The 19,978-nt window shown below is 40.4% G+C and overlaps 1 protein-coding gene across 6 annotated transcripts in view; it reads right to left on the reverse strand.

The window, feature by feature from the left end:
* Window positions 1–3,280: 3,280 nt before the first annotated feature.
* The window catches only part of LOC114474955 (kinase suppressor of Ras 1-like), a 56,427-nt gene continuing 39,729 nt past the window's right edge, over window positions 3,281–19,978 (reverse strand). For all 6 annotated transcript variants that reach the window (XM_028465590.1, XM_028465587.1, XM_028465589.1 and 3 more), the window contains exons 8-19: window positions 19,469–19,581; window positions 19,173–19,347; window positions 18,040–18,094; window positions 16,234–16,273; window positions 14,232–14,480; window positions 13,952–14,148; window positions 13,756–13,852; window positions 13,476–13,609; window positions 13,273–13,404; window positions 13,056–13,191; window positions 5,153–5,280; window positions 3,281–4,716 (exon numbers count right to left, since the gene is read on the reverse strand). In XM_028465590.1, the coding sequence (XP_028321391.1) occupies window positions 4,683–4,716; window positions 5,153–5,280; window positions 13,056–13,191; window positions 13,273–13,404; window positions 13,476–13,609; window positions 13,756–13,852; window positions 13,952–14,148; window positions 14,232–14,480; window positions 16,234–16,273; window positions 18,040–18,094; window positions 19,173–19,347; window positions 19,469–19,581 (1,490 nt within the window). In that variant the 3' untranslated portion in view covers window positions 3,281–4,682. The remainder of the gene's footprint in view (window positions 4,717–5,152; window positions 5,281–13,055; window positions 13,192–13,272; window positions 13,405–13,475; window positions 13,610–13,755; window positions 13,853–13,951; window positions 14,149–14,231; window positions 14,481–16,233; window positions 16,274–18,039; window positions 18,095–19,172; window positions 19,348–19,468; window positions 19,582–19,978) is intronic.

Consider the following 19,978-nt stretch of genomic DNA (forward strand, 5'->3'; position numbering starts at 1 on the left):
GCATGAGAGTAAATCAAGGTTTACAAACGCAAGAGTTGATTGACCCACTTCATACCAATGGAACCGGATACTCAAAGTTTCCCAAAGGTATGTTGACTCCAAGTTTGTGGATTGACTCAAAGTTTGTTGAACCTCCTTTCTGAAATACCCCCCTGGAGTGCTGGCCTGGTGAGCCCAAGAACTGCATTGGACACCACAGAGAAAACTTTGTTGCTTTGAGTTGTTTTTATATCAGTAGGCACACCTATCCCTGTCTTTTCCCCACTGTCTATGCATGCTGTAAAAAAAATAATATTTTTACTCTTACTTTTATGTAAGGGAATGCTTTTATTAAAGGGTTTGCTTTAAAAAATATTTGTTAAATCCCTCCCCACACGTCTGCCATTTCTTGTTTGCTTTATTTCCATTGTGGTTGTAACTCTTTTTGCCTGATAAGCTGAAATCTATTTATCTGCAACTAGTACAGTGCCCGTCAGAAGTATGCATTCATGTGGGAGCATAAGGGGTATATTTGCGGTTGTAATTGACCTGGTTTAATTCTATGGGACATGTGCATGACTTCATCATCACTTTTATATTTTGGTGTATTTTTCTGTAACGTATGTTTTTTGGAGTCATGTGTATTTATGTATCTTTTTGTTGTCTTTTTGTGCATAAATGTTTGCTGTTTTTTTATTTTAAATTCTTTTGTAATGTATGTTTTTTGGAGTCATGTGTATTTTTGTATCTTTCTGTTGTGTTTTTGTGCATTTTTTGATTAATTATTGTTTTTTTGTTGCCATTACTGTGTGATTCTGGAGTAATTTTGTGTATTTTAGTTTGTTTTTTGGTGTAGTTTTGTGCATTTCTGTTGTCATTTTAGTGTATTTTTTGAATAAGTATTTAGTTTAGTGTATTTTGAGTCATTTTCATATTTTTGTTGTCGTTTGGTGCATTTTTCTGTAATATATGTTTTTTCTCTCTCACACGCGCTGCAAAGAAATGTGTAGCTTTCAACACAGCAGCCATTGCCGTCAATCACTTCCAGGTGAGGTCCGTCCGGTCTAAATAGCGTACGTTACATCATCACCAAATAAGAAAAGGGGTTTATTTTCGGGTGCAAAATAAAATAGCGTGTGCGATTTCCCTGGTTTAATTCAAAGGGACATGAACATGATAAATGTGTTTGTTGTTGTTTTTTTTATTCACTTATATTTTTTTGTTTGGTGTATTTTTCAGTAATGTGTGTTTTTTGGAGTCATTATGTGTATTTGTGTATCTTTCTGTTGTGTTTTTGTGTGATTCTGTTGTCATTTTGAGTAAATATTTAGTTTTGTTTATTTTGAGTCATTTTCATATTTTTGTTGTCTTTTTCTGTAATGTATGTTTTTTGGAGTCATGTGTATTTTTTATTCTTTCACTTGGATTTTTGTGCATTTGTTGTGTTTTATTTTACTCATTTAGTATTAGTATATTTAAATAAATAAATACCTTGTGTGTGTGTGTTCCGTGAAATGTTTGAGATGCTGATAACCAAACTCCCTAGACATTGTAGCGCCAATCAGAAAAAAAAACAAAACTGCGCATAACAGAACGTAAAGCTCCAAACTCTATGAGTGAGTAAGTAAATTAAAGAATCATCTCCAATTTGGCTGTCTTTTTTTAAAAAACAAAAATAATTTTTTACCTTTGAACCGAGTGGTCAGAGCTTAGCTTCCATGTACGGCACCACAGAGAATCTGCAGTTTTCCAGATGGAGTATTGAACAGGTTGAGTTCAATACCGACTCTAGTGAAACAGCGTGTTATTGAACAACAGTTATATGGTTTAAACAATGAGAAACTTGTCTGCAAAAGACTCACCAGTGGCTGACGGTTTCAAATGATCTATTCAGAGAGCTCCCGTGTTTTGGTCTAAACTATCTCCCTGTCTCTCACTCGTGTGTTTGCAGTCTGTGTCTGCTTGGCTGTGTGCGCAGCGATTGGCTCTGGCGCGACACGTGACTTTTGCTCGAGTGAGGAGCTGTGCAGTGAAATAGATATAGATGGTGCGCTAGCGCCTCCTCACACCCTGAGGTCAAAAGTTGAATAGGTTTCATTTCAGGGCCGTCCAGAAGTGACATAAAATAAAAATAAACATTTTGAAAAGACCAAATTACTCCAAAATAACAGATACACACACTTGGGGTATTTGGAACCCGTTGACCAAGTTTCAGGTCGAATTCGCACCACGTCGGGGAGATATTTGCTCCGCACGCACACACACACACACACACAGACCATCGTTGCTTTTATAGGTAGATAGTGTACTATAATAAGTATACATAACTAATTTATTGGGTTTTTTAATAATAAAGAAATTACTTTCTTCACTCAAAATGTTGTTTTTTCACAATAAGATTTCAATGCACCAGTTTCCCTTCTTGATAATCACTGTATGATATAGGGGAGGCGGTGTGGACACCCTGAAATCATCATGTGAATCCTATCTCATCCCTGATTGGTGGAACTGTTAGTGTTACAATGCTCCCCAAGATAGTATTCATTTTTGGACCAATTTGCTCAACGGCTAAATGCACGAATGCTTATATACATCAAAGGTGTATAGCCTATAATGGCCTCTCCCCTTTACACATGTAGCTTCTAATAACAGATTTTGTCTCTAAGATTGTTCCTTATAAATGTTGCTGTATGTGTGAGAAGAACTTGTAAATTCATGCTTAGTAAATCATGCAATAAATCAAGGGTAGCAAACCTATGGCTCGTGATCCACATCAGGCTCCTTGCTATGTCATGTGCAGCTTACACTCATTATAGCTGAACTGGTTTGATACATTTTCTTAAATGACCTGAAGTTTTAAAATGAATACCAACCCAAATGTAATATTCAAATTCATGAGCCAAGGTTGAGACTTCATGATGTTCCACAACATTTTAATTGTTTCTCTCGAGCAAGGTGAAACAATGGTCCATTGCAGACAACATGCCAAATGAGAAATAAAATACAAATCAACAGAACTAAAAACAGCTGGGAATTGGCTAACTGCATTAAAGATACAGTCACTAGAATTATTGTGTTGTATCCACAACCACTCAGTGTGCATTAAAGAAAAAGCATTTAGAGTTTAATACTATCAAAACCAGGAGATAGGATGAACTAAATAAGCATAACTAAAATGCAGTGTGATGATCATTCACACACATCAGAGCACACAAAGGGAAGTGTCCGAGAAAAATTACTCACCTTAACGGTCCCTTTTCTGTCTACATTATAACACAAACATGGATGCTGAATGAATAGATACATTTGTAAGTGTTTAATGTATGACTACACTTTAACGACTACAACAGTGCACACATTTGTAAAGATGTCATCATTATTTTGTATGACCGAAGGCTGATGGATGAATACAATCATGTTCAGTTACAGCTCTTGTTCAAGAACCACAAAGAGACAGAATCATCAATGCAAAAATATAAACCATCAACATATTGACTAGAGTTGACTGCAGTTTATTTATTCATTTGCAAGACATTACTGCCCCATGTGAATGCCTCAAACCTGGCTTTTTGTCTTATTTATTAACAGCAAGGTGAAAAAAGCACTGAACTAAGCACAGTGTAAACATGTTTTTCTTCAAATGTAAAGAAAATCTCATTAGGTATGGTTGTTAAAGTGTTTTATTCTGTGAGGCTCTTTGTAATGGTGTCAGATTTTTTTGTCTGCGTAGCCAGTTCTACAATATGTTTTTTTACACAGATACTACAAAGGTAAAAAAAAAATATAAACAAACAAAATTAAATCATACAGATAGTGAGCAAAACTATTAAATAAAATATTTAGTTGTCATTCTTGAAATAGTTGAATGCTCCTTTACATGTGTAGCCATAGTCAGTAAGAGCTGAAACCAGCAGCCTTTACAGCTATCAGCACTGCTGCTCCATAGGCAGAAATAAAGAGATACATTTGAAAAAGTTTGATGGTTAGAGTTGTGTAGAAAGCGAACTTGACTGAGGACACCGGTAACAAGAATAAAATGCAAGGAAGCTAAACATTATGAGTGAATATCATGCAGCCCAGATATCTTTACTCTCATCAGGAGGAAGAACAGTATGCATTCACTTGTTAATTGGGGGAAATGTTTTAATTGTCGATAAAATGTATTCTTAAAATGTGGGCCACCTTGTGGACAATAGCAGTTCTATGTGTGCTTTGACAGGTTATTTGCAATAAGTTAATGAAAACAATTGCATTTGCATTTAGAAGCACAATAAAATTAACGAAATGGATAGTTCTATCAGATAGGGATAACTGCACTTATCTTACTTGTCTAAACCTTTCCAATGGCTAACACTTCCAGAAAGACCAGCAGTTGGTATGAATTAGCCACAGTTAGTTCAGACAGGTACATCTACTAATATTCATATTATTATTAGTATTAATATTCTGGCAGTTTTGTCGGGCTTTTCCTGTTTTTCATTTGAAACAAATACTAGTCTATAATCATTTTCAGTAATTCCAAATTTAAAAATTAGACAGGACAGACTAGTCTCAGCTGCTATACTTATACACATATGTGTAGTGCTCATGTAGACTGTTATTGCAATGATCTCTCTGGCACTGATGATGATGCTTCCACAGATTACACCAAGTGAAGAATGAAGTGAATGAGACAAAGATCTGAAATGTTGGAACAGAAATAATCAGAACATTTCTAGAGATAACAGAGGATTAGATCTAGATTGGAGTGCAAGGATCCAACGCAGACAGATGAGATCAGGCACAGTGGAAAAATCATTGAGAAGTTCATCAGGCAGCACCCAGAGTCAAAGTTGGAGATAGAAAAGAGAAAATCTGAGTTGAAACTTAGACATATAGTAGCTAAAGTAAGTGAGGAAAAGAGACATAGTATATTATTCTAACAATAAAACTCTCCTGTTTTTATACAACATGTATTATTATCTATGTCTTGAAGAATGTGTAAAATATGGCGCATATATTCATGAACCTCTGGCAGGATTGCTTGAAGATATCACATTCCTTTACAAAACTCAAGTACATGTAGCTTACTCATCATGTACATTACTTTCTATTGAATGGATGGCTCCTTTTGTAAATTTTCTGAGAATGGTGACATGAATGTTGCCATGAATACATTTTCTACGATACATACGACTTCCAGAAATGTCCAGGGTGAGACAGCCTGCGATTAAGCTTAGGGAGTCTCTCAAGCATGTCCGCCAGATGGGTGAATGTCGGCCTGTCGTCCACCTCAGGAGACCAGCAAGTGGATAAAATTTCCTGTACACATTGACAAACCAATAGTTTTACCCAAATTCTGTAACTTTAATAGAATTAAGATGTTATGAGCCTGCAGAAAAACATTTCATTTTTGACATCATGAAAACACATTTTAAGGTGGATGATTTACTGTTTTCCAATTCCTTCAGGATTATTTCAGCAAAAAATTCTAAAAATTGTGACTAATATACACAAAATGTGTCAATTTATTTGCAAGAATTTAATGGGATTTTTGTGAGATATTCTATGCTTAAATTTATTGGTCACTTTATTTGAAGTTTTTTACATAATGCTGACATTACGCTGTCATTATCTGTCATTAGCATGAATACGTTGTCATGTTGTCACACTTAATGACAGCCATATGACACCTTAATCATGCTAATGACAGGTGTCATGTTATAATAATGACAGCGTAATGTCAGGCTTATGTATAAAACTTCAAGTAAATTGTTCCCAATTTAATTTTTTTTAATTGCAAGTCATGGCCAGTGTTCATTTTACATAAAGATTTTCATTAAACATAAAGATTTTATTTTGAATTTTTTACTGAAAGTTCACACACAAGTAACAGACAACTGTGAAGAGAAAGTAAAATGATACATGATTCTGTTATTATTTTAAAAATAGAAAAGTGAAAAGTAGGGCTTGCACAAGTATTCATACAGCTCTTTTCTGAGTGCAATAAATTGCCTTTAAAACATTCCTAATGACTGCTGAATGTTCACACCTTGCCCTAATGATTAAATAGAGGCCGCCTGTGTGTAATCTACTCTCAGTATAAATACAGCTGTTCTGTGAGGGCCTCAGAGCTATGGTTGGAGTGTATTGGTCACTAAACAACATCATGAAGGCCAAGGAGCAGACCAGAGAGGTCAGGGATAAAGTTGTGGAGAAGTTTAAAGCAGCGTTAAGTTATACCAAGATTTCCCAAGATTTGAACATCTCACGGAACACTGTTTAACCCATCATTCGGAAATGGAAAGAGTATGGCACCACTGCAAACTTACCAAGACACAGCCGTCCACCTAAACTAATAGATTGAACAAGGTCTGGTCAGAAAGGCAACCAAGTGCCCCAAGATGACTCTGGAGGACCTGCGAAGTACTGCCGCTGAGCTGGGGGAATCTGTACATGGGACAACTATCAGTCGTAGTCTACACAGATCATTTTGGAAGAAAACCTGCTAGAGTCAGCAAGAGAATTGAGGCTGGGGCGAAGATTCACCTTCCAGCAGGACAATGACCCTAAACACAAAGCTAAATCTACAATGGAATGGTTTAAGACAAAACATATTCATGTGTTAGAAAATCTGTGGAAAGACCTGAAAACTGCTGTTTGCAAACGCTCTTCAATCTAATTTGACAGAGCTCGAGTTGTTTTGTAAAGAGGAATGGGCTAAACTTCCTGTCTCTAGATGTGCAAATCTTGTAGAGTCATACCCCAAAAGACTTGCTGCTGTTATTGCAGCAAAAGGGGGTTCCACAAAGTATTAACTCACTGTATGAATACTTGTGCATTTTCGGTTTTCTATTTTTGGGAAAATAACAGAATCATGTATCATTTTGCTTGCACTTCACAGTTGTCTGTTACTTGTGTGTGAACTTTCAATAAAAAATTCAAAATAAAATCTTTATGTTTATGGTTGTAAACCTGACAAAATGTGCAAAAGTTCAAGGTGTATTAGTACTTTCGAGAGGCACTGTATATTGACTTTTTATTCCAATGAAGTGCAACCAACCCCTCAGTTTAACAGGATGTTAATCTTTTTTTACTCTCATATTCAATACTCAATACATTTTCAATGGAATATTCTGATTGCTCGTTTGCCGGCTTCTCCACAATGCTATGTTTTGTTGTCTGCTGGTGCGTGGCAATGACGTCACAGACAGGCTGACTGAGCCGAGCAACGTCTTTATCTTTAAAAGTGCTTTAAACACACATACAGTCTCCTATGCTTACAGGAAAGCCAATGCTTTATGTCCTTGTATTGATTGATTACCTTTTAAAATAATGTTAGATTGATTTGTGTCACTCAGAAGGCCAACGTGCCGAACACAGATAAATGTAGTTGGATCAAAGAAATATAAATTGATACATCAATTTATATTTGATATTCAAACAACTGCCACCTTAATGTGGTGGGGTTGTTTGAGTGCCCGAATGATCCAAAGAGCTATGTTGTCTGGGGCATTATGCCCCTGGTAGGGTCTCCCATGTCAAACAGGTCCTTGGTGACGGGTCAGACTAAGCGCAGTTCAGAAGACCCTCTATGGACAGTATAAGAACAAGGACCGTGACGTCGCCCGGTATGGCGCAGCCGGGGCCCCACCCTGGAGCCAGGCCTGGGGCTGGGGCTCGAATGCGAGCGCCTGGTGGTCGGGCCTTTGCGCACGGGGCCCGGCCGGGCCTAGCCCGAAAGGACAATGTGGGCCCTCCCTCCTGTGGACCCACCACCCGCAGAGGGATCCGTAGGGGTCGGGTGCAGAGAGGACCGGGTGGCGGTCGAGGGCGAGAGCCTCGGCGGCCCGGTCCGCGTCCACAGCTTCTGGCTGTTGGGACATGGAACGTCACCTCGCTGGGGGGGAAGGAGCCTGAGCTTGTGTGGGAGGTTGAGGGGTACCGGCTATATATAGTCGGGCTCACCTCCACGCACAGCTTGGGCTCTGGATCCCAACTCCCGGAGAGAGGCTGGACGCTCCACTTTTCTGGCATTGCCCGCAGGGAGAGGTGGCGAACTCGGGTGAGCTTGCTTATTGCCCCCCAGCTCAGCCGCCACGTGTTGGAGTTTACCCCAGTGAACGAGAGGGTCGTGTCCCTATGCCTTCGGGTTGGGGACAGGTCTCTCACCGTTGTCTCGGCCTATGGGCCCCACATCGGCGCAGAGTACCCGGCCTTCTTGGAATCCCTGGGAAGGGTACTTGATGGTGTCCCGACAGGGGTAATTGGGAAGAACGGCCTCTCTGATCTGAACCCGAGTGGTGTTTTGTTATTGGACTTCTGTGCCAGTTACAGTTTGTCCATAACGAACACCATGTTCGAGCACAAGGGTGTCCATAAGTGCACGTGGCACCAGGACACTCTAGGCCGGAGGTCGATGATCGACTTTGTAGTTGTATCATCTGATCTCCGGCCGCGTGTCTCGGACACTCGGGTGAAGAGAGGGGCTGAGCTGTCAACCGATCACCACCTGGTGGTGAGCTGGATCCGCTGGCAGGGGAGGAAGCCGGTCAGACCTGGCAGGCCCAAACGTGTGGTGAGGGTCTGTTGGGAACGTCTGGTGGATCCCTCTGTCAGTGGGGTGTTCAACTCCCACCTCCAGATGAGCTTCTCCCAGATCCCGAGGGAGGTGGGAGACATGGAGTTTGAGTGGACCATGTTCTCCTCCTCCATCGTTGATGCAGCCGTTCGCAGCTGTGGCCGTAAAGTCTCTGGTGCCTGTCGCAGCGGCAATCCTCGAACCCGGTGGTGGCGCCCGGAAGTAAGGGATGCCGTCAAGCTGAAAAAGGAGACCTACCTGGCCTTTTTGGCTGGTAGGACTCCGGAGGCAGCCGGGAGGTACCGGCAGGCCAAGCGTGCTGCAGCCCGTGCGGTCGCAGAGGCAAAAATTCGGGTCTGGGAGGAGTTTGGAGAAGCCATGGAGGAGGACTATCAGTCGGCCTCGAAGAGATTCTGGCAAACCGTTCGGAGCCTCAGGAGGAGGAGTGCTTCACCAACACTGTTTACAGTGCAGGTGGGGAGCTGCTGACCTCAACTGGGGATGTTGTCGGGCGGTGGAAGGAGTACTTCGAGGGTCTCCTCAATCCCACTGCCACGTTTTCCGATGAGGAAGCAGAGGCTGAGGACTCAGAGACAGACTTGCCCATCACCCGGGCTGAAGTCACCAAAGTGGTTGGAAAGCTCCTCGGGGTCAGGGCTCCAGGGGGTGGATGAGATTCGTCCTGAGTACCTCAAGTCTCTGGATGTTGTAGGACTGTCTTGGTTGACACGTCTCTGCAACATTGCGTGGCAGTTGGGGACAGTGTCTCTGGATTGGCAGACCGGGGTGGTGGTCAATCTCTTTAAGAAGGGGGATCGGAGGGTGTGCTCCAACGAGAGAGGGATCACACTCCTCAGCCTCCCCGGCAAGGTCTACTCCTGGGTGCTGGAGAGGAGGATCCGGCCAGTAGTCGAACCTCGGATTCAGGAGGAACAATGCGGTTTTCGTTCCGGTCGCGGCACACTGGACCAGCTCTATACCCTTCATCAGGTGCTCGAGGGTTTGTGGGAGTTCGCCCAACCAGTCCACATGTGCTTTGTGGATCTGGAGAAGGCGTTTGACCGTGTCCCTCGTGGTGCCCTGTGGGGGGTGCTCCAGGAGTATGGGGTCCGGGGCCCTTTGCTAAGGGCTGTCCGTTCCCTGTTTGACCGCAGCAGGAGCCTGGTTTGCACTGCTGGCAGTAAGTCAGACCTGTTCCAGTGCATGTTGGTCTCCGCCAGAGGTGCCCTTTGTCACCGGTTCTGTTCATTACTTTTATGGACAGAATTTCTAGGTGCAGCCAGGGACCGGAGGTGGTCTTATTTGGGAACCTCAGGATTTCATCTCTGCTGTTTGCAGATGATGTTGTTCTGTTGGCTTCCTCAAATCAGGGCCTTCAGCGTGCACTGGGGCAGTTTGCAGCCGAGCTTGAAGCGGCCGGGATGAGGATCAGCACCTCCAAATCTGAGGCCATGGTTCTCCACCGGAAAGAGGTGGCTTCCCCTCTCTGTGTCGGTGGAGAGTCCTTGCCTCAAGTGGAGGAGTTCAAGTGTCTCGGGGTCTTGTTCACGAGTGAGGGTCGGATATACCGTGAGATCGATAGACGGATTGGTGTGGCGTCAGCAGTGATGCGGTCGCTGTATAGGACTGTTGTGGTGAAGAAGGAGCTGAGTCGGGGGGCAAAGCTCTCGATTTACCGATCGATCTACGTTCCTACCCTCACCTATGCTCATGAGATTTGGGTAATGAACGAAAGGACAAGATCGTGGATACAGGGGGCCGAAATGAGTTTCCTTCGCAGGGTGGCTGGGCGCACCCTTCGAGATAGGGTGAGAAGCTCAGTCACTCGGGAGGAGCTCAGAGTAGAGTCTCTGCTCCTTCACGTCGAAAGGAGCCAGCTGAGGTGGCTCGGGCATCTGTTTCGGATGCCTCCTGGTCACCTCCCTCGGGAGGTGTTTCAGGCATGTCCTATTGGGAAGAGGCCCCGTGGAAGGCCCAGGACACGCTGGAGGGACTATGCCTCTGAGCTGGCCTGGTGTCGCCTCGGAGTCCCCCCAGAACAGCTGGAGGAGGCGTGTATGGATCGGGAGGTCTGGGCATCTCTGCTGAGACTGCTGCCTCCGCAACCCGGCCCCGGATAAAAGTGGAAAAAAATGGATGGATGGATGGATGGATGGATGGATGGTATCAATCTAATAAATTAATCGTTACAACCCTGCTAGTTTACAGCAACTACATGACATTAAGATTCTAGTGGACTGATGCCATAGCTACTCGTAGCTCTTTGCATCAAAACAGACCCCTACGCCCTAACCAAGTAGTGTGAGTGTTGTTTCTTGAATAGATCAAGTAGAAGAGAGAACCGAGGTGTCAAAAAACGGCCAGCGTTTTATAATTTCAGGTGTGTTTTCAATTACCAATACTCTGCCATGTCTCTATACCTACGTTGTGTATGTTTTATAAAGCAAATTATGGCCGACATGATCCTGAGGGTGCTAGAGGACTACAGACCTGGTGTATTACACAACACAATAAGCACAATATACACAACTATAACATCACATCTCACTCTAACGTTAAAACAGTCAACTCTTCCCACCCCTTCCATTTCCTACCCTGACTCCCTCTTCCCTGTTCCCTTACCCCTCACATAGGTGTAACACTGCCCTCTCTTTTTATAGCCTCCCTATAATAAAATGTTTCTTACCATTCCTTATGGAGGGCTGGTGATGGTCACAATTATGCAATAAAATAAATTCATTTATTTAATTGCAATAACAAAACATGCATTGCTGTCTTAAAAAGATTGCACTTCTTGTAGTGTTGACCTTTGACAGCATGTGCAGACAAAGTTAATAATTTTTTATTTTTTTTTTTAAAGTTTACGGGTTGATCCACGACAGTTTGCATTCTGTATATGTTAATATAAAGTCAAGAAAAGAGTGCACATTTTCATACATGGTCAGGTAGGTAAGTATTAATCCCAAAAGAAATTGCATTTTAAGATGCTTAAGACATAAAACACACACACACACACACAGCTACAACCCTCTAGTAGCATGACAGTAAATAGCAGAACGACGCATTCCCTAGACCCAGAACTTTGACACAGCTTGTTAAGCAGATGCCTGAACTCGGCTTCAATCTGTTACAGATATAGTCAACTAAAATATAAAGACATTTTGCATTTCTAAAGATTAAATGACCCTTCATGAACCTGATAAGACCACAAGCCGTCTTACATTTATGCAATCAACTTCCTATTGCAGGGGTCGGCAATAAAGTTTGACCTCAATCCAGTTTTTTCTGACCAAGTGAATGGCGGGCCAAAATCAGGCAAAACTTGTTTTTTCTGCTAAACAAAACTTTTTCTCATTATAAAACTCAAATTTCATGAAGTTATTTATTTAAAATAAAGTGAGTTTGCAACTGACTGACTTGTTATTACTTATTTGGCTCCATTGTGTCTGATTTATGAGTACATTTTTATTAAGTCAGTTCTGGAGGAGTTGGCTACTGATAAATCAATGGATGGCGTGAGTGACTCAGTGAAACAGGTGCCTCTCTCCACAAGGTCAGCTGCCCAGCGCAGAGACACACTGTTGAATGCTGTGCATTAAGTTATTATCAACTGCTTGCGGATTAAAGTGACATCCATGTCGCCAGACATCCAAAAGATTGTGACTGAAGGGAGATGCTTTCCCATTAAGTGAGTAGTCTTTCAAGTTTTAATAGTAATATTGTTCTTTATATGTATTTAAATTGTAATTTCCTTTATATGATGTTCGAGCTGTGTTTGTTAGTTGATTTAATTCAATGTTGAAGAAAACTGACACAGAGTGAGTTTTCTTTTTTCCTTCTTTGTCTGAGAGCGCTGGGCACATGTGCCAATTAAGCTCGTACTTCACACCAGTGTGCATCTGAAATCAAGCAGATGCTGCTTTATATTATGTTACCATATTTTGTAAGTTCACAACATTTAAATAAATGGTCTGAAATCTGTGGAATTGCAGCTTTTGTTTTAGTAAATATATTTATTTCAAAAATATTTTTTATCAGTGTCATCTGGGGGGCCAGGTAATATTGGTGGCGGGCCAATTTTGGCCCACTGTATGCCAGTTGCCGACCTCTGTCTTAATGGATCACTTACAAGCTTGTCTCACCTTTGACACTACAAAATAGATTAGCTTGGATACCTTCTGATTGTATTTCATTGCATTTGAAAATCATAGTTTAGTTTAAAAAAAACATATATTTTGATGTACTTTTAGTTCACATTAATCTTTTTTAATTAGTCGTAGTTTAGTAATTGTTGCTTAAAAAAGATGCAGTTGACAAAAACAATTTATGATTGTGATAACTGCTATTATGTAATCACTTGTACAGATGTAGCTTCACCTCCCTTTACAATAATAATAATAATAAGATCTTTGACGTTGCTCAAGATCATGTCCAAAAGAAGACCTAAGGTATGTTTAGTGCTTACAACAAACATATTTATTTTTGAAGGTTAAAGAAATATATAAATTGCACTCACCGTGACCTCTTTGCCCAATTTAGTTTCTGCTAACACCTTCTTGATGCCCTCATTGCTGCCTACCAGCCAGATTCTAGCCTCCACGGGCTGGTCAGTGATCGGCCAGTCCCCAACTTGTAACTCATACCAGATTGTTCTGAAATGATTGAAAATCCCATTAATCACAGCGACAGGTGAGCAGAAATTGTACAGAGAACAAGTTTTCTTTGACCAGTACCCAAATGCATAAACATCAGCAGGTTTGGAGAATGGCAGCTGGTCCTCATCTATCTCAGGACTCATTTTTTGAACGATCTCTGGAGCTAAGTAGTGGAGCCAGCCCCGTGGTATCTGTAAAACATTCTTTCTTCTAAACACACAAAAAGGGAATTGTTTATGTAAACAGCTTTTGTGCTAATGCTTAATTTGTTTTCTTCTTACCTGCCCTCTTGTACAACTCCAGACATTCCAAACAGACCAAAATCTGTGATGACCACCCTGTTAGTGTCATAAAAGACATTCTTTGACTTCAGGTCTTTGTGAATGATACCCTTGGCGTGCAGATAACCCATTCCCTGAAAAAAAGAAGGTTGTTCTAACCATGTAAAAGACATTTCAACAAATATGAAATTGGAAGAACAAGTTTTTTTTAATTATTGCTGATCATCATCCTATTAATAGCCTATCATTGTGGACTATGGACTGTCCTAGATTTATTTACCTTTACAATGTCTTGTGCAATCTGTCTGGTTTTATTGAGGTCAAGCATGTGACCTCTCTCCCTTACGACAGTGTACAGAGTCAAACCTTTACAGAAACTGCAAAACACGCAGATTATTGTTTTACTAAAATCTCAACAAACAGCATAAATACTGTGTGAATGTAGTGATAAAGTGTTGAATGTTGTGCTGAAGTACCTGGTGATGATGGCGAGATGAGGTGGAGCCAGGCAGGCGCCCATGAACAGCACCACGTTCTCATGCCTGGTCTGCCTGTAGTTCATCACCTCTTTCTTGAAAACTTTTAAATGATCTTGGTTAGTGCCATCAATCTCCAACAAGCGGATGGCCACTTCGCCATGCCAGCGACCTTTGTGTACTTTACCCCAGCGACCCTGAATAAACAGGACAAACATCCACCTAATATTGAGTTTAACTGTGTTTGAATTCATATAGAACATTGCATCTCTGTTTTCACCTTGCCAATTAGCTCTCCAAGCTGCAGCTGTTCATATGGTATATCCCACTCCTGGAGGTAAATACTGGTTTGACTAACTTTGCGAGATATCAGAACTCCTGAGCGTCCTAAGTTCTCACGCCGGTAAATGGATGATGGCAATTCCTTGAGTCCATCTTCATCAAACTCCTCGGAGGGAAAACTGTTATCGGGGCTGCTCTTGTCTGCTGATAAAATATTCTCAGCAGGGTGAACCTCAGCTCCTCCTTCCTATGATGAAGAAATTGTAAATTAATTGAAATAACTGATCTGTATGTCAGTTTCCTTGCAAGTCTAATCTTTCACCTCCTACCCCTCCATCTATCTCACTACCATGGGGAGCACAGCATTAGGTGCTTTGCTCCCCAGCTCTTAATTCACTCACTCCTGACTCATTTTCACAGTTTAAATCAAAACTCAAAACCTTGTACACCTTTTTTAAAATTAAAGCAATCTGTTATTTTGTTGTTGTAGCATGTACGGTGACTATGGGTACCCTGAAAGGCACCACTCAATAAATTATTATTATTATTATTATTTCAATAATAATAACATTATTATTACTATTATTATTATTATTATTATTATTATTATTATTATTATTATTATTATTATTATTATTATTATTTCAATAATAATAACATTATTATTACTATTTATTATTATTATTATTATTTTTATTATTATTATATTTAAACTTTCGTGTACAATCAATACCAGAGAAGTTCATAGAAGAATTAATTTCTGTAAAAAAAACTCTACTGTCTGAATGTTTATCAAGTAAGAAAGCGATCAAGTAAATCCTCATTCATATAGCATAATTCATAAACTCAGGCAATTTATGCAATCACGCAGGGACACGCGTACACAGGCACTGACAGACGCACACGGAGACAGATGCGTGACATGCTAAGAACAGACCAAAGACGACGAGTACAGACACTCGTACATAACCAACTGTCACACAAGCACCTAACACTTAAAAAACTCAAACTTCATTGGTATATGTTGTTACACATATAAATTTGTCCTCTGCAATTTAACTCATCCCCTGGGGGGCAGTCGGCAGCCATTTTGCGGCGCCTGGGGAACAGTTCGGGGTTAAGGGACTTGCTCAACATCCCACAGTGATGGCCCAGGTGGGGCTTGAACAGGGGGAACCCTCTAATTACAAGGCAAGCGTCCTTAGCCACTAAACTATACCAAAAGGGGCTGAGACACTGCCAACTACCTGGGTGGAGGGTGGCACCCTGTCACTCCGTTGATGCAACTTAAAGTGTTTTGTTTTATTGTTTTTTTTAATGAGACATATTATACAAGTGTTCATTGTTTCATTAAATTGTGGTACTGAATGTAAATTATAAAATACAAACAAAAAACATACTTAAATGTGCAAAAACACATAATGTCTTGTTTACAACAGCCGCAGTGAGTTTACTTAGCACCAAAAAGTCCGGTGTTTGATGCGTCTGTACACACAGAGCTGCACACACTTACATAATTAACACTTTCAATGGTTGTACAACATAAATAAAAGCAACACAGTATCCACGAGGGCAATTCAGTAACCTAACCCCCTTTGACTGCATCTGTCGTTGCTCCAGCAACAAGTCACACAAACTACCGGGAACGTTATTAGTGTTTTGTGGCCACAAATTAATTTTTTTCTTCACTATGTCATGTCCGGGGCTCCGTAGTGTTGCAAACTCAGCACAATCCTTTTAAGGAGCTGATCCAGAGTGCAAACCTCTGCCATAGCAGTCCCCATATTGCATTAACTAAATGTTAGAATCAGGATGTTGATCCAGATCATCTTCAAAATTGAATTGCATGTTCCTTATCTCATCATATTTCCTAAAAATGTCATCAAAATGTGTTTATTAGGATTTGAGTTAGACTGTTGTTCACAGACTTCACAGACTACTTTGTGGTTTCCATAAACATTTAGTGATGATTTACTGTGGATGTCAGAGTCAGAACTTACATGTTTCTCTGCTGTAGGAGTTTTGGCCACTGGTGACATCCTGGAACAGAGAATTCAAGAATTAGCAACAGACCATATTATTCCAACACTAGTAACTGATGAGTGGATTATCCAGGAGAATTTTTAAAATTAAAAAACTAAGAAAATGTGATTATTATCATTACAGTTTACCATGAGGAATAAATGAAAAAATGTTCCCCTACCCCAGACACTAAATCCTACAAATAAACTAACTGAAGGTTGATTGTTGTATTTTTGTCTACGAGGCTATAGAACAATGTGCTATTGCTTCTTCAGAGCACAGAGTTCAGGCACTGCTAACCATGGTCTCTCTTTGTGAAGATCTCTCTCCTGCTTATGGACCCTTTCCTCTGTGACAGCTTCATTGAGACTTTTTTGTTTGGGTGTTGAAGGTGAAAAAGGATTGTTTAAGGCCACCTCAGCATCTGCTCCCTGATGGACTGGCAACTGATTCAGGGTTACACCCTCCCCACCCTTTTTCTCTCATTGTGCCCTGAATCATCTCGAATTGGCTTCAAACAGGATTAACAGGAGAAGATAGATGAATGCTACAAAAACACAACAGCCCTCACACTTATATATGATGTCATATATAATACATAAGTAATCCAAACAATATTTGTACTAATATTACAGTGGGATTCTTGATTGATGGATTTTAAATACCGTAAGTTCAAAATCTAAATAATACTTTCTGTTGATGATAAAATGATTTCATTAGTTCAGAATTTTGCTTTATTGTATGCTTGATAGTGCCCTGGTTCTATAACTACGTACCAGCACTTGCATGACAATGATGCAGATAAGGGTACCCCCACCTCTCAGCAAGAAGGTTCTTGTTTTTGTGGTGTTTGCATGTTCTCCCAGGGAACGTATTTTTTGCTGGCCTTTCTGGTTTTCATTGGAGGCTAGTAAGCTACTAACGCTATAAACACATGCCTCTATCACTATTTTTAGCACTATTTTAGACAACAATGTTTAGGTTCTCTTATGTTTAATGTTTGACTGATTTTATTATTTCCATATTTAATAGATTAGTTTATTTATTTTTTTGTTTTATATGAACTTGTACTTTTCTGTTCTTGGGTACATTTTCTGTAATTGTGAAGTTTAGTTAAAGATAAGAATCAAATATTTTTCAATCCAAAAGTGATGTAAAAATCGAAATTTTTCATTAGGCTGTTTTAAGTTTTTCATGACTGAAACTGTTTTAGCCAGGTATATTTTTTTCACAAAATGCGTAATTTATTAATTAAAGTTTTGGTGGGTTGGTGCAAACAATACATTTAGAGTACAATAGTTACCACTAAGAAAATACAACAATAATAATAACTAAATAAAGAGTGTCAAAGAAAAAAAGGGTAAAAGAAGAATTATTTTTACATACTGTATTTACATGGTTGTGCAATGCAGCATATATTATCTATGGAGTGGTGGGGGGATCACTGGGGGTCTTTGGCCTTGTTAATGAGGCCGGTGGCAAATGGCAAGAAAATGTTCTTGTGGCGTGAGATTCTAGTACTGATTGACCAGAGCCTCCTGCCAGAGGGGAGTGTTTGGGAACGTTTGTGGGAGTGGTTAGCCACAATGTTACCAGAGTCCAAGGCAAACAGGTCCTTAAAAAACAAGACAAAACAGTGCACACCAACACACTGAAGCAGCCATTTGCGGCACCATCTTAATAATTACCATAATTACCAACTTATTATTAATGACCAATTTACACAAAGTGTATCTTGGTAACCCATTTACACAGAGTTACATTGGATCAATGTTGTTTCTTACCCAGACTCATTGCAGCTGCCAGTACGCGGTCCAGTGTGTGGAGAGGCAGGAACATCTATGGAATTTAAAGCTCAGCAATGTCATTATAAATGCAATGCATTGACTGCTAAGGGATATTTTCACTGTCCTCTTTTTCCTGAAACTATTTTGATTTCTGTATAACGATGTGGTGTTAGCCCAGCTAAAGTAGTTTGCTGTAAAACCTTTTATGGGGCCCGTACTACGAAGCTGGATAAGTAAATCTGGGATATCTCTCCGTTAGCGAGCTTCACCTAATCAAACATTCACTGTCACAAAGCAGGTTATCAACACATCCACTTAAGCGAGTGTATTTCAGCCTGGTGATGTTGACGCTTCAGTGTCAGGGGTGGAGATTGCAGCGTCAGACCAATCACAATCACAGAGAAACTGTGGAGAGCAACTTACGTCATGATTAATAAATTATTCTTTAAAAAATGTGAATTACCAAAAAAAAACACTGTTGCTGCAGACAGATGTGTTTCTATTCAAGTTATCCACCTCAATTTATCACACACACACTGGGATGGGAGTGCATTGTTTCACTGTAGTATGTTTCTGCTGAGGCTGTCAGCATCACCATAGCACATGTATGAATCAATGAAAGAATGAATGAGTTCATTCATCAGAGTGCCCGACACAGGCTTCATCAGCTGACTGTAGATCAGTCCATCAGATGTAAATCTATACCTTTCCTAAATTATGTAATCCGTAAATGAAAATATTGTATTTACCCATTAATATTCTTTCTTTCCTAAACGCAGCTGTATGATCTGCAAACCAACCAATGGGCAGGTCATCTTTCAAGCGAACTGATTGGTCAGAAGGTAGGACTTTTGTACTCGCTCATATCCTAGCCATAACAAAACCTAGCCCCAACAAGATTAGTCGTGAAGCCTACGTTACCATGGTGATTTAGCCCAATAAGAAGTTAGCCAATGTCGTAGTACAGGACACACCGAATAAATCCCAGAAGTTAGCGCGATAAGAGGAAATCCAGCTTTGTAGTACAGGCCCATAAAGTCTGAATATACGGAATCCAGCGAAAGCAAATCAAAGTGAGTTTTTGATCATGAAACCTGTTTACAGTCAATATTGTGGTTTGAGCTGCTAACCTGGGAACTTGAAGCGGTCATCCTTAACACCTGTTGGTGAATGGTTGTTTATTGGTGATGTGGCAGTAACACTTGGAGTGTTATTCTGCAGGAAATTAGCTGGGGATGAAGGTGTGGAGGAAGTGGCTGATGAAGGGTTACTGCTAGAGTCCAGCCGCTGTATGATGGGCACAGGCTGCTTGTATCAAACAAAAACTGCATTATTCCAATATCTTGTTAATCAGTATTTTAATGGGCATCTTTTTTCCTTCTTAAACGATGACTCTCACTGTTTTATATGTAGAAAAAAAACTCACACTTTTGGTGACAGCCTTTGGCAAAGTGCCAAACTGCAGAGGGATCACTGTTTTGTTATCGATGCGATTGCTTATGTCTGAAGGCACTGATTCTGCCCTACGCATCCTTGGCACTGTGGATGAAATAAATACATGAGCTAATTTCTGGTCACAATAAATATACATACACATATGCAATCGCACACACACATAAGGCCTGTAAATGACAACTTAATGTGTTAATTTTTATTAATCACTAATTTAGGGCATTATTATAGGGCCGTGGTTCCCAATTTGGGGGGCCAGTCACTGGCCATCATCAGGCCATACTAGTATTGCACTAGTAGGGCCTTGCTAAATCTTAAAGCAAGAAAAAGAGAAAGAAAAAAAATATTTGCACTTTGTTAATAAAAAGCTTTAATTCTGTTCTAAAATATGTGATTGCAAATTGAATTATATTTTTATGAGATTTGAAGAATCTGATTATTTAAATAATTTACCATTAAAGTGTAATTAACAAATGTCCAAACA

Source organism: Gouania willdenowi, chromosome 13 (assembly GCF_900634775.1).
Source record: "Gouania willdenowi chromosome 13, fGouWil2.1, whole genome shotgun sequence".
In the NCBI taxonomy this organism is placed as follows: Eukaryota; Metazoa; Chordata; class Actinopteri; order Blenniiformes; family Gobiesocidae; genus Gouania; species Gouania willdenowi.